We start from the raw sequence: 20,386 nt of genomic DNA on the forward strand, positions 1-20,386 counted from the left end.
CTTCATGTAAAAATTTACCCAATTTGGCTTTTTTGTTTTGTTTTACAAAACTCGAATAACATTTCACTGTTAGCGCTTTCGGCTTTAATGCCTCTTCAGACAGTTATAACTGTCTGAAGAGGCATTAAAACCGAAAGTGGTACATGTAACAGTAAAATGTTATTCGAGTTTTGTGTTATATATATATATATATATATATATATAAATTCAAAAAATAAAATCCAATACTCAAACTTTTATCTATAGCGCTTTCACCCTGCGGGCTCGTCAGTAGATTTTTAACAATTATTTATATATATATAAAGTTGCACAATACTGTATGGCGTGTAAAACGTTGCAATATTATACGAATCTTGATTTATATGCAATATGATTTATATTCAATAATCTTTGTTATTCATATACAAAAATCATGATTATAAATATTCGATAATCTTGATATTTATATGCGAAAATTTTGATGTACATTCGATAATCTTGTAATTATTGATATGCGAATTTTTTTATTTATATACTAAACCTGATTTAAATCTGTATATCAAAAAACAAATAGTTCTACTTTCCTGAACAACAATTCAATCTGCAATACAAGTTTTTTTGAAAAATAAAAATAGTGCGCCTAGCTCGCTCTAAAATATTTTTGCATTTATGGTCAATTGAAAAGGTGTATATTATAGAAAAACTTTAAATATCTTGGGCGAGATGAAACCAGTATGGCAAAACCTTTACAAACTAACCAGTTTTTGGTCAAAAATGACAAAAATACGGTACCATATCCGGTTCTAGCATGTATACAGCTTTAGTTGTGCTCCTGTTTTTTAAAATCTAAAATGTTTTTTTAAACCCCGGATTCTGATACATATTTATAACACCAATACTCCTATTCAACATTTACTTTCATTTTAATATAATTTAAGGGTCATATGTTGGTGTTTGTGAATCAGGTTCTTTAAACAATATTTTATTATGTATAATACATTAAAGGATTGGACAACAGGCGTTGCCTATATAAGCCCTCTCCATACAAATACATGGTCAAAGTCATACAGATATAGTTATCATATAATGATAATGAAGCAATATAATATTTTAAAATACATTGATATGTTTAACAGTTTCCATTTCTATGATAATTTACAGCTTGATATATGACTGACAAATATAATTCAGGCATGGATATAGAAATTTACTACACAGGAAAAAGATATAAACAAGTTGGTTCTGTGGTTTGAAAATGAAATATTTTAAGAAATTAAACAGATATATTTGTAGACAAGATAAATTCATGTACAATTTTGAAAATTGTAACATTTTGCTTATAACTGAGATTATTGTCACCATACAAAATAAGTTCTAAAGAAAAAGGTAATTGTAGATCATTAAAACTTTGTATCAGTATTTGCCTTTGTGTACAATATTTTGGACACTTCAGAAAAAAGGGAAGTGTGGTTTCAGGACTATTTTGACACAAGTCACAATTAGGATTTTCCCTAAGAAAGTGCTTTTAAAAATAAATCAGCATTAAGATTACTAGCTTTATTTCGCAATTGACAATGCCGTATATTTGCTTTTTGATTGCCATAGTTAAAATGATTTTTAGGTTTGATGCAATATATACGTTTGATGGCACGCTCGAAAAATATTATTGTTGGAAGACTTCGAATACTCAAGGGTAGGTAATTCCACAATTTTATAGTCTAAGGGATAAAGCTATTCATATACGAAGATGTCTTCGCTATTGGAATGTTAAATTTTAGAGTATCCTGGTTTCTTAATGAATAAGAGTTAGGAGGTAAAGTACATGTACATGGCCAAAGTAAGTCCTGCAAATATTGGGGGGGGGGGGGGGTCAATCCATGAACTATCTTGTAAAATAGCACAAGTTTATGAATTATTTATTATTGCAATGCAAGTTGCCTCCTAGTGTAACTTTTGACAAAAATGCAGTAATTTCAAAGTTGAAAAATATCATTCATATTTCTTTTTAATCATATCAGAATGGAATAAGATAATTTGGGGGGGGGGGGGGAGATAAAATTTGTCAACTAATTTGTATTATACAAATCAATTTCAATATTTTCAAAATTCGTTTTAAAAATCTACTGTGCTATATTTTGTCTCGTATAAATGCTGGAATCCACTTCTTGTGATTATTATATTTGGCCAAAGCACTCCATTCCGAGGCATGCACACAACAGCAATCCAATAATATATATATATATCCAATAATAAAAGTCAAGAAACACAAAACTCGAATAACATTTCACTGTTAGCGCTTTCGGCTTTAATGCCTCTTCAGATAGTTATAAAATGAAATAATATTATTTCATTTTATAACTGTCTGAAGAGGCATTAAAGCCGAAAGCGCTACCAGTGAAATGTTATTCGAGTTTTGTGTTTCTTGACTTTCATTATTGGATATATATATATATATATATATATATATATATATATATATATATATATATACATGTATATATATATATATATATATATATATATATATATATAAGCACTAAAGTTCCAACAACACCCGATACCTCAGAGTGTCGGATCCACAACATGGATGCAAGGTCAAACACAAAAAATTATACAAAGCACTAAAATGACCAACGACATGAACAACCAGATTGTCAAATTTTCGGGACGACCCGTCCCTTCTTCAGGACAAACGAAAAGAATTACATAATGTGGACAATATCAACAGAGCATAATAACAAAAAACTACATAAAAATACATCTAACACTACAACTACACTAATCTACAAACGTATTTACAACGCAGACTACATGGTTTTGGTCTTTAGGCTTGCCAATCAATGTTAAAAGTGGAGCGAATTAGGACATGCCTTATTCGTCCAAAGAGCTGATCCAAAATGTCCGAAATGAAAAACAATAAACTTAATTAATCTCAAGTGGAACGAGTTAACCCCATTACGTTGACAAATAGTAAAGCTAACTCGTACCCAGAGAGATTCTATTTTAACCATGCATAATTCATAAAAGATAATAATAAGTAACAAATACAAATAAATAAATAAATATAAACCAGTCGACAGGGGATGCTTACTTCTCCTAGGCACCTAATCCCACCTCTGGTGTGTCCAGGGGTCCGTGTTTGCCCGACTATCTATTTTGTATTGCTTATAGGAGTTATGAGATTTATCACTGTTCGTTATCTTCGCCTTTCATATATATATATATATATATATATATATATATATATATATATATATATAAAGCACAAACAAACAATTATAACACCCAACCTTACGTTTACCCCTAGGATCTAAACGATACATGTGATAATCGATTAATTATATATAAAGCACTAAATAATCACAACTACAGTCATAGGACATAATTATTCGCCACTTTCAAAATGGCTGCCATGAAACGCACGTCCACTTGGTGAAGTTTGAAAGTTGTTTGCTGTGGATAGAATTAAAATCTTACCTCAGTATTTGGTCAGATTTCCTTTCATCCTGATTACCTCCTTTAGTCGCCCTGGTATAGAATTATAAAGGTCCTGTACATAGTTTAATGGAATGTTTTCCCACACAGTCCGAATTTCCGCTATAAGATCTTGTCGAGAGTTTATAAAATGGACACGGGTTTCTAGTGTTCTTTTCAAATGTAACCATATGTTCTCTATTATATTTAAATCTAGTGACTGTGCTGGCCATGTTGTTGTATTAATATTGTTGTCAGCTACATAATCTTTAATAATTTTGGCTCGATGAACAGGGGCATTGTCGTCCATGAAAATGTAGTTGTTCTCCGGGAAATGCCTGGCTATTACTGGCCATATATCATCATCAATTATTTGTAAATATCTTTGAGCATTAATGTTACCTTGGATATCAGTCAAAGTGCCCATACCTTGAAAACAAATGCATCCCCAGATCATAACACTTAACTTTCGTCGCGGAGCAGGACACGCGAGTTGGGGGTTATACTTTTCATTCGCTTTTCGCCACACGTATACCTTGTTGTTATCCCCAATAACAATCTGACTCTCATCACTGAAAATCCATTTACACCATTCTTGCTGAACTGTCCAATCTTTCCTCTCCTTGCACCATTTTACACGTTCTTTTTTATTCACTTCACGAACTGCCACTTTCTTCTTTGCAACCCTCCGTACATATCCTAATTTTTTTTTTTTTCTTTCAACAGTTTTTGTACAAAATTGATGATTCCTATTTTCATTAATAATGCCTGTTATGTCTTTGTAAGTACGTCTCCGATTTTCTTTGATGACCCTTGAAAGTTTGTTAGAATCCCTCTGCGTGAATAGACACTTACGGCCCCTTCCCGTGCGATTTTTCATATCAGAATGCTGTTTGAATTTCTTATTAACACTTCGCACGGTAGATCTGGGTATTCCTAAAGTCCTTGATAAGTTAGAAACATTTCCGCTCACTTTGTGTGAATTAACTACGAGATTTCTGACTTCAATGCTCAGCTCTTTCCCTTTACGACCCATTTCAATCAACAATGTTTACTAAGTTTATGATCAATAGCAGACGAAAAAATGTATGTGTACACGTCATCAATTTTAGTAGCTTGACCCTGTTGTAAAAATATGAAGGGGAAATTTGTTGTCTATTTATAGCACGGGGGGTCTATTTTCGGTTCCTAATCGCAAATACAACGCCATTTGCGCACAGGGTGGCGAATAATTATGTCCCATGACTGTAGGTACTGAAAATTTTCACCCCAGCCCGGGGTCGAACCAGCGACCTTCTCCTAGGCACCTGATCCTACCTTTTAATTTTAGTGGGTGCAGTAGGTCGCTGGTTAGACCCCGGGCTGAGGTGAAAATTTTTAGTACCTAGTTGGGATTATTTATTGCTTTATATATAAAGGTGGGTGCCGTAGGTCGCTGGTTCAACCCCGGGCTGGGGTGAACATTTTCAGCACCTAGTTGTGATTATTTAATGCTTTATATGTATATAGGCCTATATATATATATATATATATATATATATATATATATATATATTCAATAAATTCTTTTTTCTTGGTATCGGGGTAGAATAAAGTCAAAAAATAAAATCCAATACTCAAACTTTTATCTATAGTGCTTTCGCCCTGCGGGCTCGTCAGTAGATTTTTAAACAATGTAAACAAGTTCCATTATGACGTCATCCTCGTGACGTTATGTGGGCAACGTCAAACATGATACAGTCATGATTGTGACGTCAGAACATTATACAATGTTAATGTTAGGCACTTTTAAAAATACAGACATATTTAAAATAGTTCAGTCTATAAGTTTTAAGCGCCTCTGAATATTCCTGTACATTAAAGGAAACATTCTATGTAAAATGTACATGTTAAATAACATGAAGTAAAAATATTAACAGTTTAGTTTCGGCTTAAACAGTTTTATGAAATAGTTTTCCTTGGCTCTGCGTAATTGTTCATTTTCCTCTTTTACTTTGTAAAATGGAAAAATATAAAAACTGCCTCCCCCGCACGAATCAAAATGTCCGCTACACGGTGTGTTTCTTATTGTAGGATCTCTGATCTGTTGTTTATGTACACGAACACGGTCAGCCAATTTGGTTCCTGTTTGACCTATATAGTTTTCTCCACATGTAGGGCACGTCATACAATAAAGTAGATTTTTAGATTTACACGTCATAGTTCAATTTACATTGAAGTTCATTCCGTTTTTGAAAGTTATGGAGTGGCCGGTTTGTATAAATTGGCAAGTACCGCATCGTGGATCCTCGCATTTGAAGACTGCTGGTTTTTCGGGTATTCTCTTTAGAGAAGTCGAGAGGCATAGCCTTCATCGACTTCTCTTCGCAAGCATTCATATTTGGATTCTGGAAAACGTGTAAATGCCGGAGTCGGTGACGGTTTATGCTTTGACCGATGTTTCGACTCAGATGTGCCTGGATTTACGCAATAGACAACTTGTTTTCAAACATTTAGCAGTAATGCACAAAACCGTCACAAGGAAATCAACACTTACTTGCTTTTAATCCATTTTCAACATGTCCCCTGTCCCGGGTTTAAATCACAACTCTGTTTACTTTCTCTTAACTGGTCCCCTATTTTGACAACTCCCAAAACCAGTTCACGTTTTAGAGGGCATTTAGATTATTAAACCTCGTACTTAATCATTTCATTGATCATTAAACTATTATATGTCTTTCAAAACTTTACCGAGTATTAATTTTTGTTGACGTAACTTTGAAAAAGTTTTGATTGCAAGTTTTTCAAATCGATCAATGATAGTGGATTGATATTGCGTTAATTTAGATAAAACGGTGATTTTAGTGAACCAAGGGTTTGTTATTGGAATCACAGTATTTCATTCTAAATTCATTTTCCACGTGTTTGTTGGATATTGGAGAGGGATAATAGGACTTCCTTCGAGACGCTTTGATATGTTTAAAAGATTTCATAAATTCATTTAATGTTGTTGTTTTTAATTCGTGTATCCTATTGATAAACAGGAAAGCAAATAAGGGAATATTGAAGCGGGATTGACATCAAAAGTAGTTCGGACCGGAAGTGTCATATACAATGGGCGTTTGCAAACTCTCAGTCGAGGCCTCATTACGCCAAAAGTATGACTGCTTGATCTCCGACGGTAAAGAAAAACGTTTTCTAAGATATAATGCATTTTAATATTTTGGCTCAAACCTGGTGCCAAACCCCTACCCCTGGGATCATGAAATTTACATTTTTGGTAAAGGGTTTGCAATTTAGTATCAATAGCACTAAAGATGTTATTTAAATGTATTACACATAAACACTGTATGCCAGGTTTGGCAATGCCCTGGCCCGGAGGTTATAAAAAAAATTGAGCACGTTTTCACACTCAAACTGTGTGCTCTAAATCGTACTCATACTCAAAAGTGAAGGTTATCAACTTTTATAGAATCATTCTCACTCAAATGGAGTACATGCTCAAAATTGTTTTGTCCAGTATGCTTTGGAGCTTGCTCAGTTGTACTCAAAACAAAAATGGCTGAGTTTGAGCACGAGTACGGTAAGTTTTATAACCTCCAAGCGTTGAGTCGGAACACCTACCCTAGGGTACATAAAATTTATAATTTTGGTAGAGGCTTTCCTGCTCTACTTGGTTATGCATTTAGATTTAGTAACATATGTGCGGTTGCAGAGTTTTTTGATAGTTTTTGTCCCGCCCTCAAAGCTCCGGAGCTGCAGGAGTCCTGTAATTTACCCATTGTCCCAAAGATGTTTCATACCAAATTTGAAAAGAATGAGAAAACTAGTTATCAAAAAGAAGTTTAAAATATCCAATTGTTAAAGCACGGTGGACGCAGACCAATACCCATGGGTCACTTGAAATTTTAAAACTTCATGCATGTAGTCAAAACAAATATTGTTCAAACTATTCAAGAATTAAATGTGTCATCTCTTGAATGCATTGTACTCTTGCAAACCAAAGAATTGTCATCTCTTGTATTGTTCATCTCTTAATTGCAAATCATAGATTGTGTCACCTTTACATTAATTGTCAGTCTCTTACAAATCATCAAATAATGTCAACTCGTGCTATGATGTGATGTTTCATCTCTTGAATTCACTCCTATTTTAATCCACTTTCCCCTGATAATCATTACCTGTAAGCACTTCTTAAATATTAATTTTCGTAAATATTTCCTGGACGTGCATTAATTTTTACTTATTAGAAAAACAATACCGCATCATTACTCTGTCATTTTAATGTTTACTCAATGAACTGTACCACCTCACAGTACATTTATAGATACAAGTACATGTATACATTCATGTACCACCGACTGAACAGTGGTTTCAAACAACTCTGACAATTGCTCTATAAGATTTTCCTAACTACAATAATATAAATTGTGAAAAAAGTGAATTCCACAGAATATTCAAATGTCAAACAAAAATAATCATTGAAATGTCTTAAAAACCCTCATTCCTAAAGGCTAATGTTTTTCTCAGTAACCCTTTTGATATTCTCTTTAAAGGTGTATTATTACTAATTTTAAATCAAAAGTAACCTGAGCACAATATCGCTCTGAACAAACAATGAAATCGGTACTAGATCAGAAACGTATACGGTCCAGATCAGCCGATATGAAAACTACATTGACTTGACCTACATGTACTCTACCCCGTCTTATTCAACCTGTTCTGGGAGAGGATTATGTAGGAGACGCTCCAGCACCACCATACTTCGATCTCAATTGGTGGAAGACCTCTCTGCAACCCCGATTCGCTGACAATATTGACCTCATGGGTGGCAGCAACAGCGAACTACAGGACCTCATCAACAGATTGGTGGACAGTGCAGGGACCTATGTCATGGAGGTCAGCACAGAAAAATCCAAAGTGATGGTCAATACTACAAGCGACATCAGTGCAAACATCACTATGAACGGGGAGACCTTAGAGAAAGTGACAAGCTTCAAATACCTGGGGGCAACGCTATACAAGGACGGCACCTGCATTGGAGAGATCCAAATCAGAATAACCACAGCAACAGGAGCGATGACGAGGCTCAATAGAATATGGAACAACAGCATCAGCTTCCACACAAAGTACAGGCTATACAGGTCTCTCGTAATCTCCATCCTCCTGTACGGATGTGAGACATGGACAATGTTGGTTAAGACCGAAAGGAAAGTCCAGGCTTTTGAAAACAAGTGCCTACGGAAACTGCTCGGCATCCACTACTGGGAGCACAAAACCAATGAGTTCGTCAGAGGCAAGGTCACCAGCCTGGTGGGCTCCCACGAAACCCTCCTAGAGATGGTCAAGAGACGCAAGATGGCCTGGTTTGGTCATGTCGTGCGTCACGATAGCCTCGCAGAGACCGTACTACTGGACATCGTAGAGGGTGGACGCCGCCTCGGCCGACAAAGGAAAAGTTGGACAGATAATGTGAAGGAGTGGATCACACTACCCATGCCAGTACTCATCACAACGGTCCAAGACAGAACCAAGTGGAGATGGATCTCTGCTGCTTCATCCCTCTTGCCTCCCCAACGACGTCACCCGTCGCGGGATTGATGATGATGATGATGACATGTACTTCATATTGGTCAATACAATATTTACAGGTCAATCAAATGACTTCGATAGCAATCCTACCGGTATGTAGTTTTCGTGATCAAAAACATATTACTAATGAAATAATCAAAACGGAAATATAAAATATCTTTGATAAATGACGATAACTTTGGAAATCTTTTTAAACTATTGGAGGGTATGGTGTTAACTAGTTGTAAACACTACAGCGTGGTGTAAAAGTAGAAAGCGATGTATTATGCAATAACTACATGATCTTAATACATCGTTTCATAATTCATTCCTTACTCATGTAGTTGCCGAATGCTGAAATGTCCTTGATTTACGAATATGACACTTTTTTGGTATGCTTCACTACAACAAACTATATTTTTGGTAGAAGTCATTTAAGGGATCAGCATATGTTCCTGACAGATGCATGGGAGCAACGTTTTCCCCAAGATTCCTCTTCAAGATCAACAATATCCAAATAAGTTATCGGATGAATACCTTCACTACGTACTTATTGTAACTGATTCTCATTGTCATTGAAGTAATGTAATTTCATTCACAAAGGTAGAACCTGACCTTTCATTACCACAGGGCCTCCATCATGAAGCAAGACAGCGGGCCAAATACAAATATCAACTGTATCTCCTGAATGTCCCATGCACCGGAAAAGCAATTTATCAACTCTACTTCTCCTTTTTGCAAAGACCAGTTGCATGGGAGGCGTCTGGGCACACATCAGCCAACACAGCTCAACTGTCATGTCAATATAGGGATCTATTTTCTCAATAACATGAGGGTACGTCCTCAAGAATCTTCTATGTTTACAGTAATCTTTATATATCTGGAAAGAACATGTGAAATCACACAACAATGAAATTGAAAGTTATTCAAACATCGGAAATACTGATTTATTGCGAGTTTAACAAAACATACTAAATTCTACGTATTAAGTAAGAAAAATTGTAATACGATAAATATCAATATAATATAGGCACAGAACGACTACTTATGTTAATTTGACGTCAAGCTCTAGTGCTGTAATCTTAAGGGAAAATATGCAAAAGCTATATCTATCTATTTGTCTATCTATCTATTACTAGTATATATATATAATTTTACCGAACCGTCGTATCAGTTCTACTACACATTTTGTTAACGAGTTAGTTGTCCCATTTTCGTCCAACATATTGTTCTCTGTTTTTCAATTTTCTACTGTCGAAATGCTTTATTTACTTAGTACCAAGTTCATTAGAAATTAAGTGTCTAAACATTTTGATCTTAAAATGGATTTTTGTTTTCCCAGCTCGTCGACTGTTTCCTTCTGATTTTGGGTCATATTTAGATTCTTTCTTGTTCCTTTAAGCCAAATCACAATAGACTTGAATATTTCATCATTGCAATATTTGATTAATGGGATTAAATTCATACATATCGAATGCCAATCTCGATTGAGATTCGGCTAGGCTAGATGTATGGACTGATGCCTTCATCGAATCTCCAAGTAGTCCTTCATAATATACAATGCAAACTTAATAGTGATAGAGGTTTAGTTTAACAGTCAAATCACTGAAGAGAACAGCAGTGTCTCCGAAATGCACATTGATTGCTGACCTAAGCTGAATGTAAATTTCCAGAGATGAATTATGAAGGACTGCTCCGAGATTCGATGAAAGTGTCAGTCCAAATATCCAGTCGAGCCTAATCTCTGCCGAGATTAATCAAGCGCTAATTGTATTTCTATCTCGTACACAGTATGTTTAATCGCAGCAGGTGTAGCACGATAAAGAACCCTCCCTGCTTAATGACCATAAGCGCCGAGCATAGGCCGAAGTTGTGAATCAAAATATCTAAAAATTAAATTCTAGCATGTTAAAGTAGAAATTTTGCAGCCCTTCACCGGCAGTGGTGACGTCTCCATATGAGTGAAATATTCTCGAGAGTCCCTCTATATATTCAATCAATTAATTAACTTATTTACTCCTTATAATTGTAAGTACCTTAGCTAATCCTTGCACTGAATACATAGCATTTCCTTTTTGAAATTCAGTGGCATATTTTTCACACATCCAACTCAGCATTTCATCTGTTTTTCCAATTGCTTGAAATTTCTGAAACAGATTTTTGTCATAAGTAAAATCATATAAAGTAATGACACATTAAAATTGGATTACAGCCGTTTAGTCACAACTCTGATAACAGCTTCGTTAAATAGTTCATAATATAAAATGCAAAATTAGTTAAGGCAGGACTGTTAGTGTATCTGCTGTCTTTGAAATTATAAGTCATGAAAAATTATGATTCATTCCTTAAGATAAAGTCCCACCTTTGCATCATGGTAAAAGCTAGGCTCCCGCGTCCGTTTTTCTAGGTCATGTTTAATATCTATGATTTGCTGCCGCAGAGCCTCTTCACAGTATCGGAAAATGTCCTTAAACAAATGGAAGAAATTTGTAAAATAACCATTACGTTATAATGATATAAATTGAGGGAATTCAATTCAAACAAAATGTCGCAATTTACATGTACATGTATCATTGAAAAGTACAATTGTTTAAATATACCCTGACAACATCTGCAAGAATTGAAAATATTTCGTTTTCTGAACGTATGGTAAGCTTTAATGTTTCATGAGCGTCAGACCATTCGTTGTCGTAAAGTTGTCCAAATCGTTCCCCTAATTTTGTTGGACGATTTCTATCACTGAGATCGGCTATGTTCGGGTTGTTATGCATCAAACTATTACTTGCCGCTTGACTTAATCTGAAAAGTAATTTTAAATACAAGTATACATGTAACTGTACAGTACCTTATTACCATATGCAGTTGTCTATGAATTAAGCATCGTACGCCACAATCTTACCTCGATGTCAAATCTTCAACTTCCGAGTTTTTTATGTTTAACTGCTCCTTGAGCTTGTCGATTTCACTCTGTAAAATGAATATTTGCTCGTCATCGTAATGTGGTATCCCCCTTTCTCTCCTTTTTGGTTCTCTATCGTGAACCAAAGGAACTGAAGCAGGTTTCTTATCAACATGCACAGTAGTTCGGTGTCGAGTTTGTATATCCTCAGTTTTCTTCAATTCCTGAGGCATTGGCACTATCTACAAATAATAAGCACCATTAGGAATATGCAAAATTTGTGGGGGAAAAGGATACATACCATTTAATTAACTAAATAAGTAGATGTCAAATAACAAGACAAAAATAAAGTCAAACGAGAATTTACAAATCTATAAATCCAAAAACGTTATGTATTCATACGCTCCTGAAAACAAATAACATAGTGAGGGGAAACTATTCAATTTTTTTTTAATTTGATCATACAGGGAACGAATTGGAATTATAAGAATCAAACATTCTTTTTGAAGAATTTATCAATTCCGGACATTTTACTAACAAATTTAAAATAAAAGTGCTTTGCATTTTATTCAGTTTGTGAGTAAAATGTCCAGAGTTTACACATCGATAAAATGGTCAAAATAATTTTAATTCTATAATGTTACCATTGGCATATTGTCTTTACTTTCGTAGAGAACTTCTGAGTGAAGCATAGATCCGTAATCCATTAAAGCAAAATCACTGCCCTTGACACCTTCGTTATGAGCACGATTTAGCACTATGTGGAGAGGCCTGTTCGGTATTTCCACATCAATATACCTGTGAGGTCCGTCCCGTACATAGATTTTCCAATGGTCTTTCCTTGATCTCTGTAAAATAATGAACCCCAACCTAATTAGTGCTTCCATGTTGCAGGATAATCTCAGAGGTCGAGAAATGTTGTTTTGATATTTAAAAAAGAAGAAGAAAAGCTGACGCTTTTATACATGTATTTCAAACAACATTTCGAGATCAAGGAGGTAACCCTGCAACATACTCGAAAACAAGAACTTTCTTTTTATTCTACTACGGCTCAGAAATATACAGCCGATTCGTTTTCCTATATAGCTACGAATTAGGTAACTGTGACGTCATGGCAGTTTCTGAAACGGCCTAAATTGTTTTTACTGACGATAAAAGGTGAGATGGTAGGGGTACTCTAAATCTGTTTTGAAGGGGGGAAAAAACATATTTCAAGTATTTACTTTGATGTTAATGAATTATACCAATTATTTTGAATACAGTTCAAGAAAAAGTTGTCTTTGCATCGCCATGTTTACATGTGTATCACTTTCGGAATGCAAACGATTGGTTTATACTGAAAGACAAATGTTCTTCTGTCATTTATGAATTTATTTTACAACATATATTGAGTTTTATGATTATTAAATTGAATTATCAATCATAGACTTTATTGTTCTATTAGCAAAATTCGAAATGCAAGTGAGATGTATATTAATTTCTTTTCATAATCAGTTAATACATATGAAGGTATATCGTAGAATAATGACCGCATTTCTTTGATCATTGCAATAACCGTGGTAGAATATAAATTTAATTAATATTGTTTGCTGCGATTTATCTTATTCGCCTTTCAGTTTACTAGAATTTCTTTGTTTTGTCAAAATACAAAATCTTCCGCTTATTATTACCTAAAATTGAAAAAAAAATAACATACATTCAGGATCTAAAATACACTTACAAAAGATGCTTCATTCACATCTTACCGTGGGATTAAAAGTTTCCTCAATGCTTTTGCTTGTGCATGCATACTTAATGACGTTTCTTATAATCAGATTTGCTTTTATAAAAACTCTATAGCATGTACTGTACCAACGCATCATCCCTTGCGATCATTTTCTCAATTTCTTGTAGCTTCTTGTATTCCTTTGTCGCCTCTCCGTACACTTCATTGTTGACAACCTTTCTCATGCTGTGTAAGATATCCTCAATGCTATTTCGTTCTGTTGGTTCATAAACAGATGCGCTTGTTCCAACTGCGTGTTCACTTACGCCCTAACAATTCAAACTTGATTTCAATTACAATCAATTAGAAATGTTTCTGTTTAAAGATAAGGTACATCATATATAGAAAATCATAATTATTTAGTTAGATTTCTTTCATCGTCATTACCCACATACTCGCGGACAATTACGTGTTTCAAGATTTTTTTTTTCTTGTAAAGACCGTACTCTAAATTGTCATCAAAGCATTAACTAATGATGGTTTATATGTCTTTCAACCTGATTGAAAAAAAAAGATCCACAGAGGAATGCTGATGACCAAAAACAAATACATTGTATTCACGAAAATTTGAGAATACAACCGAGAGTTCTCAAAAGGATCAGAAAACCACTAGTTATAAATGTACCAAAATTAAGAAGATATACATCTATGTTTTATTTATATACCGTTGGACTCTCCGTTTCCTTAAACAGTTTCTCCGAGTGAAGAAGAGAGCCGTACTCTAACAGAGCCAATTCACTGTCTGCAATCCCCTCATCTTTGGCCCACTGAAGAACCTTGTGTAGCGGTCTCTCGGGCCGTGGGATAGATCTCAGCAACTCAGCAGGGCCCTCCGAACCTTTCATATGCCATTCATATTTACGCTTTTCCTGCAAGAATTATTGATTTATTTTTCTGAAAATTTCTAAAAAACATTTTGGTAATAACGGATGTAGAATATAAATTAGTGTGCAAGTAATTGTAATTTGACAACGAATTTGAATTCATAAAGCATGTGTGATATTGTACGTGAGAATGGAACACGTTTGTTGTTATGAATTCAAAGAAATAAACAATAACATTAATAACAACCAAATCACTTCGGTGTTTTATGTCTCTGTCTAGTTTCTTGAGTTGTTTTAATTCGTCTTCAGCCTTTTTAAGGAGATCGCCTTTATACTTTGCAGCACATCGCTTAAGAACAGATTCTGTACTGGTTGTTACGAGATGAGTCGTTGACGAAAAGGAAGAACTGGCCGTGGACATGTGGGTACTCCTTGCATCAGTATATGTTGATGCAGAATTCGTTCTCTAAAAAAAATAAGTTTTGAACGTTAGTTAAAAATTGAACGAACTTTAAACTTACTTTGAAAACTTCATCTGAAATAGTGAATTTAAAGACTCTCAATAGATTAATCAAAAATAACACTTTCTGGATAACACCTCTGGTGTGTCCAGGGATCTGTTTTTGCCCTACTATGTATTTTGTATTGCTTATAAGAGTTATGAGATTGATCACTGTTCGTTATCTTCGCATATCATGAATAAGATCGCCATTAAAATGATGTATAAACGCCATCCAGAGCGTTTACGTCTTCTTTCTCTAATTCAAAATCAATAAGATATCTCTTTATAAGAGTAAGAAAACTATGCAGTGTTTTATAAACCAAAATAGTGTGACTTGGAGAGAAAGCACAGGGTTATTGGTTTTGTATTACATTAAGAAAAGCAATTGAAATGACCAAAAAACTTAACTGCATACTTTTTAAATTTGTTTATACAACTAGTATTACAAAAGGGCACATCACGCTAAGCGCAAAAAATAAAAGAACTATATTCCGATTTTATCTCCGCGCTCCCTACAATTTTGTATATAGTATGAATAAACATCTTTATTGCCTTTATGTTTAATCAATATTTCAGTAAAGCATAAGTTTCCCTTGATTAACTTATAAAAAGACACATATCGAAACTCTTCAATGTATATATATATATATGATAATTCATGTTTGTTGATCATTACCTCTTTAACACGACAGTAAGCTTCCATGATAAAAAACAAATCTTTGATTGCTTCTTCTGCACGAGGGTGTCTATTTCCCCATGCATCAGCAACAATATCATAGAGTTCTGGTGCTCTTTTCCGGTGTTGTGCATGTACATGCTGAGGTTCGATAATAGTTTTCTTATGCTTTTCTTGAAGTGCCTGAAGCTGTCATATATACACGAGATAAAAAAAAAAATGAACATTTTAATTATTCATTTCATGTGTAAATATCAAAATGATTAAAAACAATAAATTATGATACATGCTTGAAGTCTTACTTCTAAAGCAAAAGAGCTTAGTTGATGCGTCATTATAGAGTCGTATTGCTTTCGTGCTTCTCTTCTCTTTTTCTTGTCATATCCACTCGATTCGTAAAGCTCTAGTGTTTCAATGATAGCGCCCTTGGTTTCTCTGGGGTCCATTTGCGCCTCTATTTTAACTCTCTGAAGATACAGTAGCAAAACAAATATCATCTGTCTGTCCCCACAGTTCTACAGATGACAACAAACCCATTACTTTGTTTTAGTTCAGTCTGCAAAAGTTGGGAATCCAAAGACATCTGGCATAGGTCAGTTATAACAATTCGCATTGTACATAAGAGATTTACGTTATTGCATGAATAATTCATGCATTGAATAATGATTACATTACTTTATATGCATAAACTACAAACAGGGGAAAAGTATTGGTGGTAAGAGACGGAATAGCAACAGGTGACTTTACGGTAATATATTACACAAGTAGTGTATAAAAATATCACAATATCCTCCACTAGGTGACTTTACGGTAATATATTACACAAGTAGTGTATAAAAATATCACAATATCCTCCACTAGTTGACTTTACGGTAATATATTACACAAGTAGTGTATAAAAATATCACAATATCCTCCACTAGTTGACTTTACGGTAATATATTACACAAGTAGTGTATAAAAATATCACAATATCCTCCACTAGTTGACTTTACGGTAATATATTACACAAGTAGTGTATAAAAATATCACAATATCCTCCACTAGTTGACTTTACGGTAATATATTACACAAGTAGTGTATAAAAATATCACAATATCCTCCACTAGTTGACTTTACGGTAATATATTACACAAGTAGTGTATAAAAATATCACAATATCCTCCACTAGTTGACTTTACGGTAATATATTACACAAGTAGTGTATAAAAATATCACAATATCCTCGACTAGGTGACTTTACGGTAATATATTACACAAGTAGTGTATAAAAATATCACAATATCCTCCACTAGTTTCTTTACTTCATCAGGCCTGGATGTTATAAAACTTTTTGGAGCTCGTTTTTATACTCAAACTCAAACTCGTACTCATACTAAAAAAATTAAGGATATAAAACTTTCATAAAATCATTCTCTTACTCAAATGGAGTACATGCTCAAGATTGTACGAGTATGTTTCGGAGCTGTACTCAGAACAAACATGGCTGAGTTTGAATATGAGTACGGTAAAAGATTTATATCCTCCAGGCCTGGAGTATAATGAAGAAATAATTAAATTAGTGGCGTAAACTCAATACGGAACTTTCGGGATGTGCCGGAACGACCGATTATATTTGACGTTTACACACTACAGTCACGTGATAATAACCAATTGTAGGGCAAAGTTGACAACGATACAAATGGTGGTTCGCTAGCGGACGGTCCTTAAAGAGCTATGCGCAGTCCCACGATGACGATCCGAGTCACTATCGGTGCTTAGTACCTGGGTGTAGATTAGATGGAGGGGAAAAGGTGCATTTAGACGCGTATCATTGGATACAAGGCGTGAGGTTTTACCGATATCCTCAAGATATTCCCTAGATTTATTTCCCTCACCAACTCCCATATTTTAATCAAATGCATTTTCCTATAAAATGGTTGTAGAAATTCCTTTCTTTCAAAGATAGCATTTAAATGTAGGAATTTGATAGCAATTGATGAATTCCGTGCTTGTTTACTTAGTTGTTATTGTAATCCGGAAGTGACATGCCCTAAAAATGACGTTCAATGCGCGATAAAAGTCGAGTGGATCCGTATCTCGAAAGTCCCGTATTGCTTACGTGTCACGTGGTTGCAGTTGCAGATATATTGTGTTGAAAACCCTTTACACTCTCTAGCTTTGTTAATACACACACACACCTTATCTTTCAAAAATAATTTGTCTTATTGAAATGATCGTTACATACAGCGCTAGATATTCCTTTATGTCTTTTATAGACTTCTATAAGGAACTGGTAGTTTGGCCATATATTCGTCAGATTCACTCGGTCTTCTGCCTTGTATAATGTGATATATAATGCCCCACCAAGGTCTTTATCTTCATCTGTCAAGTGTCGGAATTTAATATCCTTTGTTTGTGTCTTCAGCTGTAATGAAATGTAATGAATTTTATTTCTAAATAACTTCAGTAGCTCGAAGCAAATGTGCTTTAATTAACCGATGCAAAGGTATGAGAGATTGATTGATTGTATCTTGTTTAACGCCCCGCTCGGGGATTTTTCACTCATATGGAGGAGTCACCATTGCCGGTGAAGGGCTGCAAAATTTAGGCCTACGCTCGGCGCTTACGGCCTTTTAGCAGGGAGGGATCTTCATCGTGCCACACCTGCTGTGACACGGGGCCTCGAGTTTTGCGGTCTCATCCGTAGGACCTCCTCATTTAGTCGCTTTTTACGACAAGCAAGGGGTACTGGGGACCTATTCTAACCCCGGATCACCACGGGAAAGGTATGAGAGAGAAAGAGTAAATACACTGGTTGAAATACAATATCACGTGTATTTGGTAATTAATATACGCATGGACAATTTAACATCTACCCGTATCTAACACGTGCACTACACTTACTTGTTGTTTTAAAGTTGTACCCAGTTCTTTCGCTAGGTCAGACAATGCAGAGTATTGAGTCCGGGCATCCTTTAGAGTTGTCGCACTAACACAGCCACTGCAGAATTCTAGAGCTTTGCTGATGGACGTAGGCTAAATATTGTATCAATATTTGATTAACAGTATTGACCAAAAACAGGACTCTTTGAAAACGTTGTTTCTGCATGTACACGTTTACGATAAACATAGATGATTTGTTGTACAACACTTCATAGTTTCATATACTGGTTAAGCTTTAAAGTAAAATATGGTATACTTAAAATGAGAATGTACTTCCTTGACAAATAGTAACATTAGCATTAATATTGCATAAATATGGGGTAAGATGTCGACACATGATATTTTGATATTGAGACGACAGAATTACCTGTAAAATACTAACCTTTGCTTTTGCTCTATTGCCATCACTTGCAGACATAACATAAAGTATTCCACACACTTTCAGGAAAAGAAAAGAAAACTGGCTGAAATTCCTATCACGGCATACAATAAATCATCCGTGTCTGTTTACTATCAATACGTTTGTGACAGATCAGGGATTTTACTGAATGGTTCGCGCAATCGATATGGGTACATGTTTAGATATATTTAAATATATTCAATAGCCTCTCTTTGAATTTTTAGAAATATTCTTTGCAGAACCTATAAAAACCAATCAAGTACATCAACTTTATATCTTACCCAAAAAAGTATACCCATTTTCTATATTTAGAAATATTTGCAGATTAAGGCGTCATGTGTATGCATGCATTGATCTTTATGAAGCCGTTGTTTAAAACAAACCCTGTCATATATGTACACTTTATTCATCATAAATTTTTCAGAAAACTGATTCTAATTTGTTCATCACGTTTTCTTTTCTTCAAGCTCGAACTTGATTTTATCGAGGCTTTTTAATCAAAACCGAAAGTACATTATAGTTCGTTCAATATGTACTTATCGAGCATGCAGTATACTAAACATTACAAATTATGTAAATACCTTTACAGCATATTTTCTTACCTGTATTAACAAGTACACATTGTGTCTTTCATCTGCTTACATCTCAATTCATACGAAATCTTATTAGTTTTCTATGCTATTTATATATTTACAAACGAAGATGGTAAAGATTTGTCTTTCCTGAATGGATCAATGTAAAGAACAGCAACTCTTGTTATAGATGTTTTGCCTCGGTCTGTTCATGTGATAATTTAGACGGAAACATAGTGCCCGTATTCTCTTTTTCATTTTATTTCTTTCTTATGCATGGTGTATGTACATACGATTCACATAAAAACATATATTGGTCCTCGACTGACAAACGTTTGTTAATTTGTTATTGACAGTCTACATGTACATAAAATTGTCGGGTTGTCAAAATCCATAAAGAAGAACTTAAAATTGTCATGTTGTCAGTTGCTGTTTTTTTTCTATAAAATTATATTCTAAGTTTATGGCATTATTTGTGCATTTTAATGTCAATATCCACACCGTGATTCAAAATTGAAAGCCAAACATATTTCTGACAGGCACTTGTTTCTGTAATTAACTTATGAAACCTGTATACTAACAACACGTGTCATAGTATTACAAGTATACAGGGGTCATAAGTTATTTACAGAATACAGTGCCTGTGATATTTCTATCCAAATCTGCATGTACTTTATCAATGATATACATGTACATATGTTGATCAGACTGATAAAATAAATTTCTTCCCTCCGGCCTTCCCCAACGTGCATCCGTTTTATCATTTTAAAACGTGTTGACGGTTATAATTTATTATGAGATGTTAGCTTAAGATATTCTT

General features: G+C 34.6%; 1 protein-coding gene across 1 annotated transcript; it reads right to left on the minus strand.

Annotated features, from left to right (window-relative positions):
* Window positions 1–7,699: 7,699 nt before the first annotated feature.
* On the minus strand, window positions 7,700–19,754 carry LOC130051574 (uncharacterized). The gene is made up of 15 exons (XM_056153592.1): window positions 19,597–19,754; window positions 18,977–19,032; window positions 18,556–18,687; window positions 17,897–18,076; window positions 15,972–16,136; window positions 15,670–15,858; window positions 14,739–14,957; window positions 14,333–14,536; window positions 13,754–13,936; window positions 12,547–12,750; window positions 11,903–12,144; window positions 11,604–11,802; window positions 11,366–11,470; window positions 11,040–11,150; window positions 7,700–9,883 (listed from the first exon to the last, which is right to left on the minus strand). The coding sequence occupies exons 2-15, from the start codon at window positions 19,010–19,012 to the stop codon at window positions 9,599–9,601; spliced, it is 2,454 nt and encodes an 817-aa protein (XP_056009567.1). The 5' UTR covers window positions 19,013–19,032; window positions 19,597–19,754; the 3' UTR covers window positions 7,700–9,598.
* Between the last annotated feature and the right edge of the window lie 632 nt (window positions 19,755–20,386).

Source organism: Ostrea edulis, chromosome 2 (assembly GCF_947568905.1).
Source record: "Ostrea edulis chromosome 2, xbOstEdul1.1, whole genome shotgun sequence".
Classification (NCBI taxonomy): domain Eukaryota; kingdom Metazoa; phylum Mollusca; class Bivalvia; order Ostreida; family Ostreidae; genus Ostrea; species Ostrea edulis.

Bases quoted from the DNA above. Each gene is read 5' to 3' on its own strand.
- LOC130051574 (XM_056153592.1), bottom strand. From the start codon at position 19,012: ATGTCTGCAAGTGATGGCAATAGAGCAAAAGCAAAG. The intron at 14,958-15,669 runs GTAATGATCAAC...TATTTTTTTTAG, and splicing joins CTTACTGTCGTGTTAAAGAG to AGAACGAATTCTGCATCAAC. The intron at 14,537-14,738 runs GTTGTTATTAAT...TAATTCTTGCAG, and splicing joins TAAAACACCGAAGTGATTTG to GAAAAGCGTAAATATGAATG.